This window comes from Channa argus, chromosome 13 (assembly GCF_033026475.1).
Source record: "Channa argus isolate prfri chromosome 13, Channa argus male v1.0, whole genome shotgun sequence".
In the NCBI taxonomy this organism is placed as follows: Eukaryota; Metazoa; Chordata; class Actinopteri; order Anabantiformes; family Channidae; genus Channa; species Channa argus.
Window position 1 is genome coordinate 9,215,220 of NC_090209.1, and position 19,639 is coordinate 9,234,858.

Consider the following 19,639-nt stretch of genomic DNA (forward strand, 5'->3'; position numbering starts at 1 on the left):
AACAACTACCCATGATGTCTGTCCCTCTGTCTGGCTCTTTATCCACCAGGAGCCCCCGTTAGTTCTGATGTAGGCATGGATAAACATGTCAGCTCAGCTGGCAGTGATTTTGAGCCATGGGGTCCAGGGATTTAGGGGGTGACTTGGGGAGGGGGAAGGTTCAACCATCTCCTTCCTTTCTCTTTCCCTCTCAACATATCCTGAACAAACAGGCCTGGGCCCCTGTCCAGGCCCCAACCCATTCCATCACTCGGACCTGAGGGAGAAACATTCAGCCATCCCGGAAAAGACGAGTCACATCTACAGGAGTTCTGGGAATAGAAGAAGCCTAATGAAGTGCAGGCCAGAGCAAGAGAGGAAGAGAGAGCTGCAGTTTGTGTAACGTAACTCTGAAAGCAAGACACAGACAAGACAAACTGCTATATCTGTACTTGCATGTTTCAGTAAACTTCTCACTCTGTTTTAATTCATTTGTTTTCTGTTGTTTAATTGAATTCGTAATATATTTAAAAGTCAACTGAACTGAGCTTTATGTAGATCATTTTAAATGAGAAAACGCTTTGCACAAGCAAGTTCAAATGCACAACATTAATGCCTGTCTGCTTAGTGTAAATATTGTGTAAATATTTAGGTAAACATAAAATTCCTATTGCCTTGTTTCAGGTCAAAGGATGAAGAAGACTTGTCAATGTTCACGTGACTAAAATTCCTTTGAACCTGTGACTCATGGAAGAATTAAGTCTGAGCATGTACAGGAAAAAGACAAAGGTCCAGAGAGTAGTAAGTTAGAGTGTAAATCACTTCATATTTGAAAGTTATGTTGCTAGAGCAACACATTAAACCCTCTTGTATTGGCAACATGGAGCTGCATTACCAAAATGGTTGCTAAGTTATGAGGATCTGCTCTTTTTTGTTTGTATCTTTTCTTTGTTTTTATAGAGGGGCAACAAGAGGAATCTATTGGTTTGATGAACTCACTGAGGATGTTTAAAATAAGAGCAATAGATTCTTTCAACCTTAGTATTTACAGGAAACATGTCTAGATGTGAATGTAAACATAGTGAATTGTTCTATTAAGTGAATAAAAATGAAAACACTGCTTCCATGTCACAATTCTTAGCCAAATGTGCTGACAACACACACACACATACACACAAAAAAAGAGATGCTTTCTACTCCTTTACATGGGAGTTCCCACATACAAATGCATCACCAGCACAAACAGTCATTTTAATACTTTAAGGTTACAAATGCACATAGTAAATCACAACGATCAAGTCCAACATTAAAAAGTAAACCTGCCAAGAAACACTGTATCAGTCACTTCAGCATCAATATCCTATAAACAGATTTTGTGCAGCTATAAAAAGACAGCCAGTAGCAGGTTGAAGATTTACAGTACGACACAGCTGCAAACTGGAGAGCTACAATGGCTGGCAGACTGACAGAATAACTTTTGAGAATTTGCAGCAGACTGTATATAGTTGACTGGAGCCTCATATGAATTATGCTGAGTCATGATAACTACTGAAAGTTGTATAAGTCAATTTAAGAGCTGTAGGACAAATCAAAGCATCTAATCTACATCACTTATCACAGCGCAGTAATTGAGTTAAACGACTCTTTTTTTATCGTGACTTGAAATAAATTGTTTATTAGCACAGCACAGATGCAGGAAAATAGAACATACTTTACTAAAAGTGTGATGAGTGGTTGATTGATGTTTTGTAGATGCAATGCAAATACTTGTTATTTAAAGTAATAGAAAATCAATACTATATTACAGCTCCCCCCACGGCCAGACCTCATTCTGTCTAAATCAAAGCATCCTTCCTCGCTCCTGTCAAGACTTATACAACAACAGCAGCAACAACTACTACTACTATACCAGAGCCCCTGTTATTATCTTCCAGTTATGAATAATTAAACTGTCCTTCACTTTACAGTCGGCACCTGCCCTTGAAGATCCAGCTATGAAAATGCACATGGTCACGGCCAGTAAGCGGGAGGGCCACGACTCACCACAGGAATGCCCTTCAACTGAGCAGGGGTAGAACAATCCAACTCACAGATGGATTCTGTACAGTAAGAATAAACACACCACGATAGCACATACAGTGACTCAGAGAGGGGACATGATCTGTTTCTCATTATTGTGGAGTAAAAATCGAAATGGCAGACCCCACTTTACAATTCATGATCTCTGGGACTTAGCTTAAAGTGTAACATTACACCAATCGTCCACTATTGTGGGTTATGTGAATAAACAAAAGAAGCCTTTTAATACACTGTGTGAGCTGTGCTCATTCCACAAATGCACATACACTGCCTTTCTGCTGTTTATTACACACAGCCTTATGAGCTCTATAAGCCTGGTGTAACCTCATCCAATGACAAAACACACGCACCCACACAACGCACAGTAAAAACAAACACACTCACATTTTGCAGTCTCCTATCACTCTTACCAGCCATTCAGCTCCAGTTCCAGCAGCGACTTTGTCTTCTCTGAATTACACTGCAAACACCACATGCTGGCTGATGTACTCCAAACATTAGCAGTCCCCCTCACCAGTCCCCATTACTTCCTAAAAGGTTTCTCTAACAGACAGTCTCCAAGCTGCCTAACACTATAGCTTGCAGCTCCCTACTCCTTGCAGACATTCCCATTTCTCTGCCTTAGGAAAGCTGTCTGTGGATTGGAGGCAGACATGGTCAATGCTAAGTGGCAGTCTGTAATCTCTGACAGACAAATGGAGCTCTTTCTTTTTCTCCTTCTTCCTCTCTGTCCTCGGTGTGCCGGGCTGGTAGGAGTATAAGGGGGGCGGAGGCTTGGAGACATGGGAGTGTGGGTTTCTGCCAGGCCCTGAGCAGTATGGAAGGGGGCGGGGTGCAGGGAAGAGGATGTAAGAGTGTGTGGTGGCTCTGTAGCTGGGTAGAAAGGACAAATTAATTCTTGTACAACTAAACGTGCATGAAACGGACACACTGATGACCCTGCATCAGGTGACATTTAAAAGAAAATCATGCCAAGTTAGAATGAATGAAAAGCAGAGCTTGAGTCAGCAAAGGTAGGAAATAAGATATAAAGTGCTAAAAGCGCAGAGGGTTGGGAGCTATAGCAGGTAAATAAGGATACAGTGGAATAGAGGACAGGACAAAGTAGGAAAATACACTAGCATAAAGAAAGACAGATTGTGGTTGAAGAAAAGAGAGTTTGGGGTTGTTTAAATGTCAGAGGTACCTTCGATGTTAGCCTTTTCTTCAGAGAAGAAAAGGGACTGGGTAGTGATGGCAAATACATGAGAGCAGCTCTATTAATAGAGCCTTTCAAAGGTTGAGAAGTGACTGTTGTACACTAAGAAAAGAACCACAGATGGCTGTGCATCTTTCCTCTTTAGAAAAGCACAGTACTGTAGAGGTTGTTCACCTTTAGCCCTATTATTTCCAACCTCCTTAAAATCCGCATAGTTCTATAATATTATAGTGCTAAACTGCCACCAACGTTGCACCGTCACTGCAAACCTTCCCATGACTTCCCTCCAGCTTCAAACACTTGCAGCAGAATAGAGGGTTCTGCGTCTCTGGACACTTCAGTGTTTTAGAGACAGGCAAGAGACTAATCACCCCTCTGAGAGAAGGGGGTTGGGATAAACTGCCCCCAAGTCAAAGGTATTTTTTATGTAATGACAACAGGCACAGGAAACTGTGGAGAATTGCTTCCACATGGAGCCAGTTTACAGTGACACCAATCACCTCCACACACACACACCAATGTCTGGAGGGAGATGTTGACATCCTCTAATTATAGGCCTGAATCCCTAAAATGATCACCTTCTCTGGACTGTTCTTATCTGCAACTTCAAATGAAACAGGCCCAATATAGCAAGAAAAAGAGTAACTGGAAGAAAAAGTATGCATATTTTAACAAGCGTCATGAGTCTTAGCAGACTTCCTTGCAATGTGTGACTCAGGCAGAATCATTTTTTGCAGAAAAGCAGTCTGACTGTGACTGGCCAACTGGTCTATTTCAGTTTGAGACCTTGGCTCTAACTGCTAATGGCTTGTGGAGCTGCAAACTTTACCTATCACACAATCTTTCCATTCTTACTGAAATGGAAGGAACAAAAGCTATTTAAGATGTTTTGGCATCATGACTCTACACTCTGTCATCCAAGAGGCATAAAGGGAAGCTGCATTTAGATCTAGATTGAGAAATGTGTTATTGGATTATAACACCAATGCAGGCCACTGGGAGTGACTAACTTGAGTTTATTTGGTTGGGAATGACAAATGGAGTAATATCATGGTCTCATATTGAAGGCAACCATGTGATGTGAAAGTCTCAAACCTGTCTTGATTGTTTCACGATGTGGCTCCAGGGACAGCACATTTTAAAGCACTGAAGAAGGCTCCACTTAAATGGTCTAATTATACAAACTCCAGCTAAAAATGATCCGTAAAAGTTTTCACAAACTTCAGGGCACTCAGTGTTTGCCTGCCTCTGTGTCTCGCTCTTCCTCCTCTAGTGTTACGAGCTAGTCTAGTCACCTCGTCTGCTGGAAGCCCTCTCCATCTCCCTGCACAGCGCTCGTCTCCAGAATGATGTCATTGAGAATTCCAAGCAGAGGCCCAGTCTCTCCTCATAAAAAGCCATTTCTTCAACTCAATACATATGGTCTCTGTGCATTTCAGCTCCTACTCTACTATCCCCTTCCCCCTCCTTCTTGTTGTATAGTATGGAAAGTTAGACACATTACATCTGGGGCAAGGCCAAAGACGCATCCACAGGTCAGCTACACACAAAAGCCTTTATCGAAGGATCTTAAGACGAATATGGTAACTGAATTATGAGTAGAACACAAAAACGGAAGAAAACCCCATTTTTAAGTAAATGAAAAATGACAGAGCAGAGCATAAGATAGCAAAGGAAATGACAAAGGAAAGTGATAGCTTCCTGGAAACCTGGTCACAACCTTTTGGCGCTGCATACTCTGACTATATGACTTCATGCACCATTTCTCATTATCTGCTTTTTGCTGGACGCTGGGCGACGGAGTCCCGTGCTAAGAGACGGAAAATAAAATGAAAACTCGTTCCCTGCCTGGTCTGGAAACAATTAGAACAAGCTGATGTCATAGTTTGATACAACAGCATGCTAAATGAAATGTAGTGGTCCGGGACAGCTTTGTGAACACAGAGGACTTTGTATAGGAGGAAAAAAAGAAAGCACCTTTTTCCTGTAAATCTTTAGAAACAAAGAATTTCTGTGCATAAGAAGAATCTGGCAGCAGATGTATAAATAGAAGTGAAATGAGAGTAATTAAAGGATATGCTGCCTCTGCTCATAATATCCTGGCAGCAAAGCTGGAGCAGATGTGTTGCCTGTGGGATACCACGGGAATGATCAAAGATCATCAGTGGCAAGTGATGCCTGGGAGGCTTTTCTCCTTTCTCCTGTTCATACAACACCAAGTAATTCCAATCTGCACAGAAACTATATTTTTGATTTGCAACAAAATATTAAAATTCTAAATGTTTTTTTTTTTTCACAAAATCCAGTCCACATACATTAACCTCAATATTTTAGTACTTTTAGTCCTAACATAAATATACTTGTAATACTTGTACTTACTTACAGTACTTTCTCATTGCGAGTTTAATTGATACAATGTCTCATACCAGTCGCCACAATAAGTATGAAAGTCACTCTCCAAAACAAAAAAAAAAACTAAAACAAACAGTCCAGCACACAACCACCACTCTAAAACCATAAATGATCACTTTTATACCTAAGCTCTAATTTGTGAAATTCAGAGGCTGAACAGAGACAATCTTACTGTTTCCCTTTGCTTTCATACTAAATTAACTAACCATCTCCTGGCTGTAGTATCACATTTGTAACAATCAAATATGATGGTGGCTTATGAAAAAACAATGGCTTAAGAAAGCAGCTCTGACCAGACACTGACTTCCATCACAACTGTATTGACGTGAAAATCCCTATTCTTGTATTGTATTATTCAGCTGCTTAAGTTGCTTAGAATATTTAACACTGAAAATGTTGCCCTTTATTTAATGGAAACACATTTTTTCATAGAGAAAGATCTCTATGGAAAGTCAGGTATCATATAAAAGATTTCCAAAACCTAGCATCTACATAATCTACAAACCGCAGGAAGGATCCAGGTTTGCTCCTCAGTCTTTTCTGGGTGGAGTTTTTGTTTGTGCTCTGTGTTGGTGTAAGTTTCTGATGGTTTCCTCTTACATTCCAAAGACATATGCAAGTCAGCTGGGCTGGAGACTGGAATGTGGGCATATAGTGACCTGTCCTGGGCATTTCTGTCATTTTTAAAATGACTGAGTGGTAACAAACTTATTTTGGAGAAAAAAACGATTGCTAACTCTAAAACATGTGTGGGGGCTCCTTTCTGTTATCTTCAGAAAAAAAAAACTACATTTTAAAAAAGCAAGGCAAACGAAAGGCTTCACTGGCTTTCGTGGTTGCATGCACATGCTATCTCACTCACTGTAAAAAGCAGGCAGAGGTCATATATTAGGTACTGTTATCATCAGCAGAAAGGGGCCATGTTTATCCACATGCACAATTTTATTTTGCGTTCATGCCATTACCAAACACCTCTGGAGCTTTTCACTGTAGCCCCTCCCCAACGCAAAAACACACTAAAGCACAATTTTTCCAACTATAAATAGACCCAAGTGAGATGACACACTCACTCTGCTAAACACTCAGTAACAGAGATGAACAACGCTGTGAAGAAGAATAAGCTTCAACTCATTATCTCTAGCTTTTTGGCAGATCAGTGTGCAGCATTTTGTGAAATTTCTAGGTCATCTGGAAAACAGTGCAAGCCTTTGACAGCGTCTCTAGTAGTTAGTGCTCAGAACAGCCCAAACTGTAAATGTGACAAAGGCCACAGAGGGTATAAATACTCATGGTGGTCATGATGGTCACAGGAGCATGACGCCACAGACAAACTGAAAAAACAGACCTGACAGAGAGGTTACATACAAGACAGGCTGCACAGTGGGCTTTCAGCATGACAGTGCCACCCACTGGTTACAAATGATACCAGACAGTCCACTGAAGACGCACTAGGGCCGGGGCAGTCATGTGGCAGGGATTCTGGACCAGTGAGGTCAGTGTTTGTCATGGCTGAAAGTCAGAAGGGTGGCTGGGTTATTCAAAGGCACCAGGAAGAAACAGACCAGCCTTTTCTGGATGGGAGATGTTGGTAGAGCCTTGTGGGGGGTCGGTGCAAGAATCTATTTGAGGCTCTATCAAGCTCACACCTGTCTCAAGTCACACAAAGAAATTCCTGGTTTACATGCATGTGCTGGGAAAAATGTGCAAAGCAAAGACATGGTTTAACGTCACTCTTCTTCATTTTCAACTGTATGGATTACCTCTCCACCTTTATTTTCTTTTAGGCAACATAACGTGATCATTTATTAATGTAAACAACTTTTTAAATACAGTATGTGGTACAACTGCAAAACAGATTTGTGCACTTCTCCCGTAAAGTTTTAAAAAAATATTGTAACATGCATTATAATGTAAATATGCAAGGCCTAGTATATGTGAAGCACTGGAAAATTATTTTAGAGATCCACTGCTTTCCTAAAGCATCTGCCTCCTTGGTAACAGCACCACAGTGGCCAATCAGTCATAGGACAGATTCGTGATTTGTATAACATCAGCCACACACTTAAAATCATATTCGTCTGCTGCTGACTCCAAAGCTGATTTCCAGGAGCCATCCATCAACGTAATCCAAGTGAAAAATAAAAAACATTCTATCCTTTGATATAAATCAGACATGTTCTTAAAATAACCATGTCTGTGTGTGTGTGTGTGTGTGTGTGTGTGTGTGTGTGTGTGTGTGTGTGTGTGTGTGTGTGTGTGTGTGTGTGTGTGTGTGTGTGTATGCATGTGTCTGGCAACGCGCTCAGTTTGGGGCCACAAGCTAATTGACATCACTGAAATGGATAAACTGCAAGTCTTAGACAATTGTAATAATTTCAGATTTAATCAGATTCCATTCATTGGCGACTGCATAAGTGATCAGATAAATAGCTGAAGACCTTTAGCATGCTCTGTTGCTTAATCATTTACACACTCACAAGACGTTATTGGCAGTCTAGCATGAAACTGTGATATGGATAGGAGTTGACTATAGAATAAATATTTGTAGTAGACAAACATTAATCACACAGAAGGCTTTTATTTGACAGATCTTAAAAAAGTGATTCAGCATCAACTATGGATTAAAACCCGTCTATAAAACAGAACCATAACCTGCTGGAAAATGTATTGATATACATAAGGGATTAAAGGTGAGGGAACACAAAATCTCTACATTCCTATGATACTTGACTGCAGTGGCTTACATTGCACCACTACTCACCTCTCCACACACAGATGTCTAATCCCTTTAGCAGAGCTTGCTTCGATTTGTTTTTCTTTCCGACTCGACAGCCAGGACTCCAGTTAGTTGCTGCCCTTCCCTGGCAAGGCCAGCCGTGCCTCTGTGGCATCCAAAGCCTAGGGTGGACACACTACAGCTATTGAGCCGCGAGGAGCACCTCCCGACTCGGCCGTCTAACCCTAACTGGCACAGTCCATTGTTTGTGTTGGCACTGTGTAAAGGCAGCCTTTCTCATGTTTGCTCTGTCACGCCTTTCCAGACTTTGATTCGGGAAAACACGGTCAAAGACCAACAGGGGCTACCCCATAGTGATGAGACATGTCAATGTGTCAGACTGTGCCAAACTTTATTTGTTGTCTACTTGCTGGGACCCGCAAACCACACAGTTCCGAGCTTGTCACTATGGGATTCCAGCATCATAAAGAATTTCTTCTTTGGTTTCTGCTCCACTTGGAAGTGAAGGCTCGATCCGTATTTCATTTTAATGGGCCTCATTAGGCTGGCAGTGACAGAATCATTCAGGAAACATAATGTTATTTCTAGAGGAAATGCCTAAAACTGATAGACTGAAAACAGATGTAGAAGAGTGAAGGCTATAAGTATCATGATCTGTTCTGCAAATGCTTTGAGTTCACCTGCAAATATTCACATCACACATGAGTGTGCCTCAGAAAAGCCTTTTCTATAAGAATACATCTTATTGTGATTCAAGTAGTTTAATTAACTTTAACATGTCAGTAATAATAAAAGAAATAAAACTACATGTTAAACAACTATTTCTTCTAGTACTGACAAGTAAGGGATTGACAAGTAAGGGATTTATTAACTATATGGCACTGCTGCGTCAGGAACCCATTTGTCAAAGGAAATACTGGCTATTATGTTTTTTTTTCCTCCTTTTTTTTTTTTTCAAAAGCACTGAACGTTCGAGGAGAAATCAACCTCACATCCACATGATCAAAAATGAGCAAGCCCAGGATCAGTTTACTCTGCCCAGCTCCAATAAAAACCTGATCAGTTATTTAAATATTCATTGAATGCCACAGCTGAAAGCACCTCAACAATAAAAGCACAATTAAAAACGAAATAATTCATGATTCCCATCACTCTTATCTCGTGTCTTCACTGGTCATTTATTTCAGTGTTTGGAGAAGAGGACAAAGATCCAAAAGTGCCCATAGAAACAAAAAAAAAAAAGAACCTATTTTACCAAATATTCTGTCAAAGTAACACAGACAACCGGGAAGCAATCAATCACAGAACAAAAGCAGAGAGATAAAGCAGTCATCCGCAATCTACATTCCTTTTTGGCAGGAATGTAAAAGAAGACTGAGGAAACTTTTTGTGCAGGTCACCAGAGTGCTGAGAAATGAATTCATGTTGATATATTCCAGTGGAACATGATATCCTGAGTGTGCAAGTTCCATTCATACCACATTTCCACAAGACCTGGTGAGTGCAAGTCAGCAGATCTTATGTTTCAACATTCGCCCCATTTAGACGGGCGAGGCAGGGCATGAAATGACTGACTTTACAGAGCGACAAAGGCATTCTGGGAAAATGAAGCAGACTCAAATTCAGCAGAACAACCCCTTGAGGAGCGGGACACACAGCACCATGTTTATTGTTTCATTTCTCTCAATGCCTCCCACAGCCTCCACTTGAGACACTGCCAAGGCCTTTTGCAAGAAAAGACAGTTACACAGGGGCATACTATGGATTCATTCACATGATAAACTACCTGACATAGAAGCTAATGTTGCTTCCATTTTCCATTCAATTCACAGACAAACCAAAGTTTATGGATGTTTTCTAGCACACATTGAAATTCAGGAACAACACAAGTCTATCAGAGGTGAGCCGCTCGTGTCTTACATACAACACACAAGCACCGTCATTAAAAATTCCTGTCATTACAGAGAAATCGGTTTGAAATGTAGAGTAAATCTGACTGCTAGCTTGGCTGTATCCTTGGAGGTTTGATGTATGCTCCATAAAGTTTACTGCTTTATTGCCTGCCCAGGTGTCTGCAGGCTGTAGGGCCCATCGATCTCCCGGCCTTTGATTACTTTACAATTACAATTAAAAACCCCGCCGGAGCTCCCTGAGCACACAGGACATCAAACTGGGCCTCTGGCAGTTCTATCACAAATTGTCATCTTGTTGAGATACACCAGTTTAAAATGTAATCAGTGTGAGAAATACAGAAAGCACTGATAGTTGTGTTATTCACTAAAACTCGACATACAGTATTCTTGGTTTCCATTGATACAGTACTTCCAAAATAACTAGATTTGGACAAGGATGTGGATTATCAAAGGTCAGCGTGATTCTCTTTCTCCCATTTTCTGTGTTCCCTCAAATTTGCCTGAGATGCTGAGCTAAGAGACACGTGTTTTTTTAACATGCTGGTTTTTATTGAATGAAGACTGTCCTGATTCTGTCATTTTTATCAGGTGAACTTCCTGGCAGCCTTGGAAGTCAATCAAAGGCAGAACACTTTATCAGCAGAGAATAATTCTCACACCCTTGTGACTGATGTAGAAATCAACACAGGCCATATGAGAATCTTTTCTCTTCTGGTAAAGCTGCTTCTACATTACAGCTAGGGTTTGAATAAGGGGAGCTCACCTTTAATATTTTCACTTTTTTATACATTGGCGAATCTTAGGAAGAATGTGTGGTCGAAGAGCAAACAAGAAAAACAAGCATAAGCACTAACACACAAACACTTAAACTGACGAATCCCAAGGAACATAGGAACATTTCATACTGTACGTTTGACCTGCATACTAAGTGCCAGGACTGGATTACCACTTCTAGTTAGGAAAATATCTGAATCTGTTTGACATTCTTTGGAAATATGCTTGCTTTCTTAACTCTTAATTTAAAGCTACAGCCAGCAGGAGATTTAGTTTCACTTTCCACAAAAAGGTAAAAATCAGATCCTTTTCAGATACTTTCTGATGCAAGATGTTCAAAAATTCCACTGAGTACATAAGGTCAACTGCTTCACTTACACTTTTCTAAACTGTCCAACATACTACAAAGATATTGAAGTGACAGCTGGGAGGAGCAGAGGGGGAAACATGACAAGTCAGCACTAAAGTAACATCCTCAAACCAACCCTGATAGCAGGGTGAGATCATTTTCCTTGTATAATCTGTTTTTTTGGAGTGGAGCACTAAGCATGAGATCCCTGCTCCTCAGAATCATGTTTAAGCAGCTTTGAGCCCCCATTTTAACTATTTCCCATGCGGGCATGAAGCCGAATAATGAGCAGCATATCCAGAAAAGCCTGTTCAATGTTTTCACTGTTAATTTGCATTTAATGATGAAACACAGAGAAATTGTGTGTAATAAAAGCAAGTGAGATTCATAGTTACTGAACAGTGCCTAATGATCCCAGAGGGGCATTCTGACTTTATTTGCTGCTCCACGAAATGTGACTCAGCAACGTCCTGCACCAGGACAACAAGATAACGATACATGTGACTTGATAGAGTATAAACGATGAAAAAGAGGAGATTGGAAACGACAGAAATGGACTGAGGGACGTTCAGAGAGGAAGGGGTGAGTTGCATGTGATTTAAAGAGAAAGTGTATCCAGTGAGCACAGTGCAGCTTTGTATTGTCTCACTGTCATTCTCACGTACAGCATGACTGATGAGGGAGAAGCTGTCTCACACTCTAATAGGGTCTAATGACAGCCTCACTAAACCATTCATTCTCCTACAGTAATAGGTCTAACGAGAGCAGATTGAATACACTAGCCATTTATGAACAATTGGGGAAAACAGATCATCAGAGGTCCTGCTTATAGGATTCAATGAAAAGATGTCAACAGGACATTAGCAGGAATGTGCTGTGAGTGAGAAACGTGTTGGGATGGAAATGAAGGGTTGACCAGGTCAGAGGCACATAAATCAGAGAGAAGCTAAAGGGCCAAAAGAACAACTTGACTGTGTTCTGTTATTTATTCCTCAGCTGGCAAGTCACACACATTTGCTTAAAAATAGAGCACATCTTGATAAAAATGTATTTTGACTCACAGAATAAATACAACACCTCTTTCTCAGCTCTCCCTTCCTCCTGGCACTATGCATGAGCATGTGTGTGACTTCAGACTATAGAGCAGTGATGTGGGCACCTCTGTGACCGAACATCAACAACTCCACACTACATGCTTTCCATAAAAATACAGCATTACACATTCAGCTTTCCCCACCCCCCCGATTCTATTCATCTATCACGAACACCAGAGATTACAATTTATTTCTATTATCGATTGTCACATTGATTGTTTTTTAATTAGTTCTAGTCGAGAAGCTGTTTGATCTATAAGACAAAAATGAACAAAGACTCTTCAGTGAGGCGTCAAATGTCTATTAAAATCCAAATCAAAGAGATTAATCAAATTAAATTTTTGGCATACGCACAAGCCACTCACCTCAAACATGCCGACACGTAAACGGCTGCTGCCTCTGCTACAGAACCTACGTGAACCGGCATTTCACAGCCAGGTCTCACAGACACACACACACTCTTAGGTCAATACATCTCACCTACCTGTACCTCCATAGTACATCTGTCCTCAGGTTGGCCCATGCAGTATGAAACTAGATCCTGGCTCTGATGCCGAATCCTCCTGGTCTTTACAGAAAGGTAACGTGACCGGAGTTACTGGAAAGCTACACTGTCTCTGTCAGATGCAGGAGACTGGGAACCTCCTTCTGACTGATTTACTTTCTGCTAATCAGCACATTTTCCTAAACATCAATGAAAAGAGGAGGCTCTCCTCACAGAGAACACCCTCCCCTGCCTCACTCAGCTGTGTCCCTCACAACCTCACTCTTTTTTATGAATCTATCCTGCTTTCTGTATTTCATTCCACTATCAGCTGTATTTTTGATCTTACTCCCAGTTTGCCTCCTCTCTGTAGTAATTTCTTCAGCTGTTGTCTGTGGTTCAGTGGGCACATGTCCGGAGCCCGTGTGCTACAGTTCTACAAGGTCACCAATTGTTTTTTTGCCTTTTTCGTCTTCAGGACACATGGTGTTGCCGAAGGGGGAAATATGAGCTCTCAACCAGAACACAAACTCAGACAACCAGAGCACAGTTCAAAATGTGATTAGATAACAGGTCATCTAACAAGCTCTTTATAATACTATCACATTAAGTTGAACAGTTGTGTCAGTAGACAGTCATAAAAAGATGTAACATATAAAATATATAATATATGAATATTTTTTTCTTATTGAGGTAAATAAACTTCTTAGGGGCCTGACACTGTCACGACCATAAGTACAACTAGCCTCTGTTGTTGAAGATCCATCTTCTCATGTTTCTTCTGTTTTTGTCTCAACCCCCTTCTGTACACTCAGGGATGACAAAAATATATCAATAAAACAAAAAGAGCAGGGATTCTCAGAAATGATCATGCACTTATTGGTGTGGCCTCCTATGCCATTAAAATGTGAGCCAAACACTTACTTTGTCTGTGTTGAATAGAATAAGAAAAATTAATTTGTAAATCATTGTGCTATAATGAAAGTGTAGCTCCCAGGTAAAATCAGTAGGATGTCAGAACTGTTAAGTAAACCTTGGCAGTAAATGTCTATAGCAGCTAACTGGGAGAACAGCCAGAGAAACAGACTACAAGGCTACAGCAGCCCCTGTGGGATTCCAGACAAGGCAAGAGCCCCCATCTGCTTTAATTTGTCTTCTCTCCACTAACTCTTTGCTCTCAACGGAATTTAGATCTTTATTTGACTAAAATATCTCCCATTGTTTAATTTCTTAGCTTTCCGCCCTTGACCTACTCACAGTGGATTGCCCAAAATCATTTGACTAAGTGGCCACTAACAGGCAGACAACATTGATGGGTACATTTCTTAACGTCGAATGAAGCCTATCCACTCAGTGGGAGGGAGATTAACAGACTTCTATCAAGTGGTCACAGGAGATTTTCCAGGACCTTGAGGCCATTCTCTGTTATGAAGGCTCTCTACCAACAGATGGTGCTGGTATACAGTCAACACCGCACAGAAACTGATGAGGGTTTAGGGATGTATGACTGATCAAAAGACTCCCACTCCTCTTTACCAAGAGGAGGAAAGGAAAAAAGTTGATGTAAAATAGAACAGCAGTAAGATGTTAATAGAAGTGTCTGTATGACTTGTTCATGTCTGTATGTGGAGTCAGATTTGATCACTTAGTCTCATTTGAGATGTCTCGTCAATTTCAGTCTTAAATGGCCCCTTATTTTTAATGGTGCTGTCTTTATTCTGGACTATATGACCTGATCTCTACAGTAACTTGAAAGTGCATCTTTTCCTACCACGCATTTTTCCTACTATTAGACATAGTGATATTAATAATGATAATTATGAAAATTTAAGCCATGTGCATCAGTGATTAAATATTAATATAGACGGACAATATCTGTATGGTATAAATGAACATTGTTGAATAATGTCACTGAGACAATAGTGACTAGGGGAGCTTCAATGATACAGGAATTGGACTTATCTCTGTGGATTTTGCCTCATAGATTGAATGCAAGATTTATCACAACTGCATGCACGTGCAAAGATCTCTGAGACCAGTTGTCAAGGCAACAGCTAAGGCTGACAGAAAAAAATGCAATGTCCGTTCCATTAGAAAATATAGATATTTGTGTCAAAAAAAATCCCAAGCCTGCATTTACACAGAGCCCAAAGCAATTAGTCCAATCAGGATAAACATGTAACTTTAACTGCCTCCCCTGACAGCAGGGTGATTTCACTCTCATGAAGGGATGTGCTAATTTCAGCCCAACACAACGCATACAAAAAGTAAAAATAAATAAATCAAGTAAAATCACATCTTTTCATTATTAAGTATTTATTAAGGAAAACTATTAAATTATGCTTTTAACCTTAAGCCACAAAGTTCAAACATGTGCAGAGTGCATGTTCCTTCTGAGTTGTCCTAAAACGATACATACATTTCCATGAAACATCATGGACAATTATGTTCTAATATTTGTCTTGAGCCACGAGCAGTATTTTATCCATTTATCACATATTAATTGCAGGCTATGACAGAGCTGAAAGCCCCCAGAGGAACTACTGGTTTTATAAAGGGAAGGCTCAGCGCCATTATCAACTTCCCCTATCACTTGACCCTACCTCACCTTTCTGACATAAATCAAAAGACATTGTGGTTAACGAGGGACTGCTTTGTCACAGAAAAGAGTTGGTGGATTAGCAGCAATTACCAACCTGAGCTCTGGAGGCTCAGCTGTGAACAAGCTGAGCCTCAGCTCTCTATAGTTGCAGCAATGCAGGTAAAGGACAGCATTAAGTCCCATTCAATCGTGAGACACAGAGAGATTAACGATAGAAACATGAAGTGTATGTCAGCCTCCAAATTCCACAGCAAAATGCTAAATTCGCTTTCTAATTACAAATAATGAGCTGCTCTCTCATAATCGGTGTCTGCATGAATTTGTATGTGAATCAATCAATCAAACACTACTGCACACAGACAGTGTATATGCAGCTGTGTATCTGCAAGAGTATGCATGTCGTGCAATGACCACAAGATGCAGAGTGTGTATATAGGAGCTGCAGTGCAGCAGCATGAGCTCATCACTCTTCTCCTCTCCCCCTCCCCTTGCCTCCCCCCTCCACCGTCCAACCCCTCCTCTTGCTCGCCATTACATAAGTTAATGCAGCACATACCCTCATTATTCTCCAGGCAGGCACTGTGAAAAGATGCAATGGAATATGTCATCAAAAGTAGAATGACAGCAAAAAAAACCCAAAAAGCCACAGAAAGAGACGGTGCCTGTGTTTCCCCTCTGAGCTTTCATGGTCCCTCACTGATCGTAAGGACCAGAGCAAAAGCAACACATGTACTGGCAATTCCTTTATAACAACCTATGCAAAAAGACAGACTGGAAGAAACATGACAATTTTTCCTAGTTATGCCTTTTTATTTGTACCGGGTGCATTTTTCTCCTCAGACACCTCAGTAAACACCCAGAACATGAAAAGCGTTCTCTCCAGAGGGTGGAATTCTAGAGCATTAGAGTAAACAAACTAGCTTGCTCAGATGATTACCATTTCAAAAGCTGTACAGCTTAACATGAACAGGGTAGAATCTGCAGCAGAGGGAATGTCCCCAAAAATATTCTCCCACAATGTTGCAACCCTGCAGCAATAGGAGGTACACAAGCAGTGAAACTGTAGTTTCTTCTAAACCCTCTGCCTTATAGTAACAGCATATTAGCCTCTGTGTTGCTGTTCTGTTCAAATGTTCTCTGAGCACCACTGGTAACAACGCTATTAAAAGAAAATATTATTCCTAAAGGTAAAATGCAGAAAACACAATGTGATGACCCTCTGGTATAGACATATGTGTAAATTATTCAGTGAAATGTGGACGCTGACTGCAACCTAAGCAAAGATTGTGAAAAGCAGGTGCATATCAAATGTCTGAGATGGAAGGTGAAGCTCAGAAAAACCAAAGCTCAATAACGCCTTGTATCAAGCTGTTATTTTAGTCACAGGCACTGATTAAAAAAAAAAAGAAAAATCTATGATGCATCTCACTGTGAAACCCAAACCGTGGAAACAGTCTGACAATACAGTTGTTGCAGTGTAAATCTTCCAAATAAATTTTTCACTGAATAAGCATTTGGATAAGCATATATGCAAAAGTACAATTTGTACAACCAGCCCTAGTTTGTGTGAGTCTGTATCTGTAAAAAGAAAAACACCATCTTTACAAAAGGAACATTACTATGGGTTTGAGTCTTTTTTGCACCAGTTCTTGAAACCAGAAATCGATTCATCTTTACTGTTAATGCTAATTGCAATTCAAGATCTACCATAACAGCTTCTTCACATCTCAATCATCCTGACATTTCTGACCAGAATAAATCCTAGATCCTAGACATGTCTAAGCTTTTCCACCCTGGAGAGTATTTTTTAAAACTTACCACAGTGGAAATGCAAGCTTGCTTTGGCAGGTTGCTACTTTTCCATTACAAGCAGTTCCTCTTAAACTCCCCAAAAAAAGACTTCTCTTGTCATATAGCCAGCGTACCAAAGCAAGGGACCAACAGAAGGGCCAGTGCCTGCTCTTATTATATGAGCACGATTTTGGATCAACTACTGGTCCAGTTCAAGCCACCAGCAATGTGTGTGATAATTCCTGTCATAAAGCAGTGCAGATCTGTCAGGATCTGTCAACATCCAAATTCAGTCAGACAAGGCTCCACAGAGCTAACGCCTGTACTCCGTCCCATAGATATCCACTGTGGGATGAAGACAAACCAGTGACAAGCTCCTGATCCACACACATTAAATAAGTAATTCTCTCAATGTTGCACTCTCTGAGAGAAGCAGAGTCAGATCAAATGTATACTGGTGTCTACGGTGTTACTGCTACGTGATTCCTGTTACAGTCTGACATTCACCACTGCCTTGTCACCCTAATCTCTAACATTCAGCAGAGTAGCATTTTCCGATTCACAATGTTCTCGTCTACACTGGATTTTTTCACCACATTCTATCAAGAACATGGGGGGAAGAAGAATATAAAAGGACAGAGAACAAAGGGACGGTGGAATATAAAGACCAGTGGAATAAGGAGGAGACTCCTAGTAGTATGTATTTGAGCAGTTAATGTTACAAAACTGTTTAATATTTAAGTAAATTTAACTGTAAAATATTAAACAACGTTTAGGCATGGCCAGATCCGATCTGAAGGGACAGTTTAATGGGACAGACTTGAATGAATGGAAATGCACAAAAAAGTACAACTAAGGAGACTGACGAAAAGGTCAATCAATTACACAGTCCTATCACTGAGGGAAGACAGCATATCCTTCCTGCATAACATTATCTTTAAGCTGGTTAAAGCAGTTAAAAAAAAAAAAGAATGTGCAGATTATTCTTAAGTCTTTATTATCAGAGACATGTCCTTGATAAAAGTAGACTGCTCTGAAAGACCTTGAAAACGTATTGCTGTTTTCTTTCTGCCTCGTTCGGCAATATACCAGTGTTAATGCATTTCCATGGTTTTAGAAAGGCAACCGCCAAGCTTGTGCATATAGATAGGAATGTTATTTTGTCAGTCAGACGTAAGATATATCTGCACGGAGTGCTGCGGTCAGTCGGAAAGACAACCACCACTTATACTGCAGGCCATGCCATCATCACTGCTTTGTGCCAGATGGCCTCCTACCTTATAGTTCGGCTGGAAATGCAGTACTTCCACATCGCACTCCACACAGCAGTGACATCACCAGAGGCATCCGACGTCCCCCCAAAAAAATGCTCGTGGAACCGAAAGGAAGTTTCAAAAAAGTTTCAAAAACACAAAATTGCAGAAACTCCCCCTAACAGAGGCAGAAGAAGTACAGTCTGCGCTCACTCCCTTCTCAACCACAAATTACACCCTACATCCTTCACTTTCCATAGAAAACCCACAAAGAAGTTCATTCTTTCGCTGCTAAAGTTACTTTACTCATGCCTTTTCGATGTTCTCCCTGCCCTAGTTTATGCTGGGCTTAGAGTTTGTGCTCTAGGCAAGCTGCCTGATGACCAAGTAAGGTAAAGGTCCATTACATATAGCAGAAGAAAATCATCCCTCTACTTAACAAAAGCTCTCCACCCACAACGGATCCCACACCAGTCCTATTTCTCCTTTCTCTGCAGACACCCCTTCCTTTTTGTTCGGTCCAGAGCAGTCTTTCACTCATCTGTTGCACCCAGGATGCATGCTCCCCAGTGGTGATGGGCAGGGCCTGTGCTGTGTTTTTAATGTGTGTTTGTTTATGTGAAAATAACTGTTAGGGACAGAGAGCGAGAGAGAGAGAGAGAGAGAGAGAGAGAGAGAGTGAGCATGAGAGAGCTTTCAGTCCCTGAGTGTATGGTAATTCTTGGGCCCATGTCCAACAATCACACTGCTCTCAATGGGAAGACCTTGCAGGAGGGGGGGTGAACCCCAGTTCAGGAGATTTGAGAGGCTGTTTTGAGTTACTACACTGATGTTGTTTTAACAACAAAGTTTCTGTCCTCTGGTTCCATGTGAATATGTTACACTGAGGCCAAAGGAGTGTAATGAGTTACACCCAATGATCAAGATATTCCAGTAACTCTGAGGGAGTGGACATTTACGGAGTTGTTCAATAG

The 19,639-nt window shown here is 40.8% G+C and overlaps 1 protein-coding gene across 8 annotated transcripts in view; it reads right to left on the minus strand.

Annotated features, from left to right (window-relative positions):
• LOC137140081 (IQ motif and SEC7 domain-containing protein 1-like) overlaps positions 1-19,639 on the minus strand; it is a 78,027-nt gene that overhangs the window by 16,624 nt on the left and 41,764 nt on the right. Inside the window, exon 1 of one of the 8 annotated variants that reach the window (XM_067528180.1) lies at positions 18,690-19,198. The exons of 5 other annotated variants lie outside the window; for them this stretch is intronic. In XM_067528180.1, the coding sequence (XP_067384281.1) occupies positions 18,690-18,724 (35 nt within the window). In that variant the 5' untranslated portion in view covers positions 18,725-19,198. Of the gene's footprint in view, positions 1-2,468; positions 2,985-18,689; positions 19,199-19,639 lie in introns of those variants that run through there. 2 more of the 8 variants (XM_067528175.1, XM_067528179.1) reach the window with 2 other exon arrangements.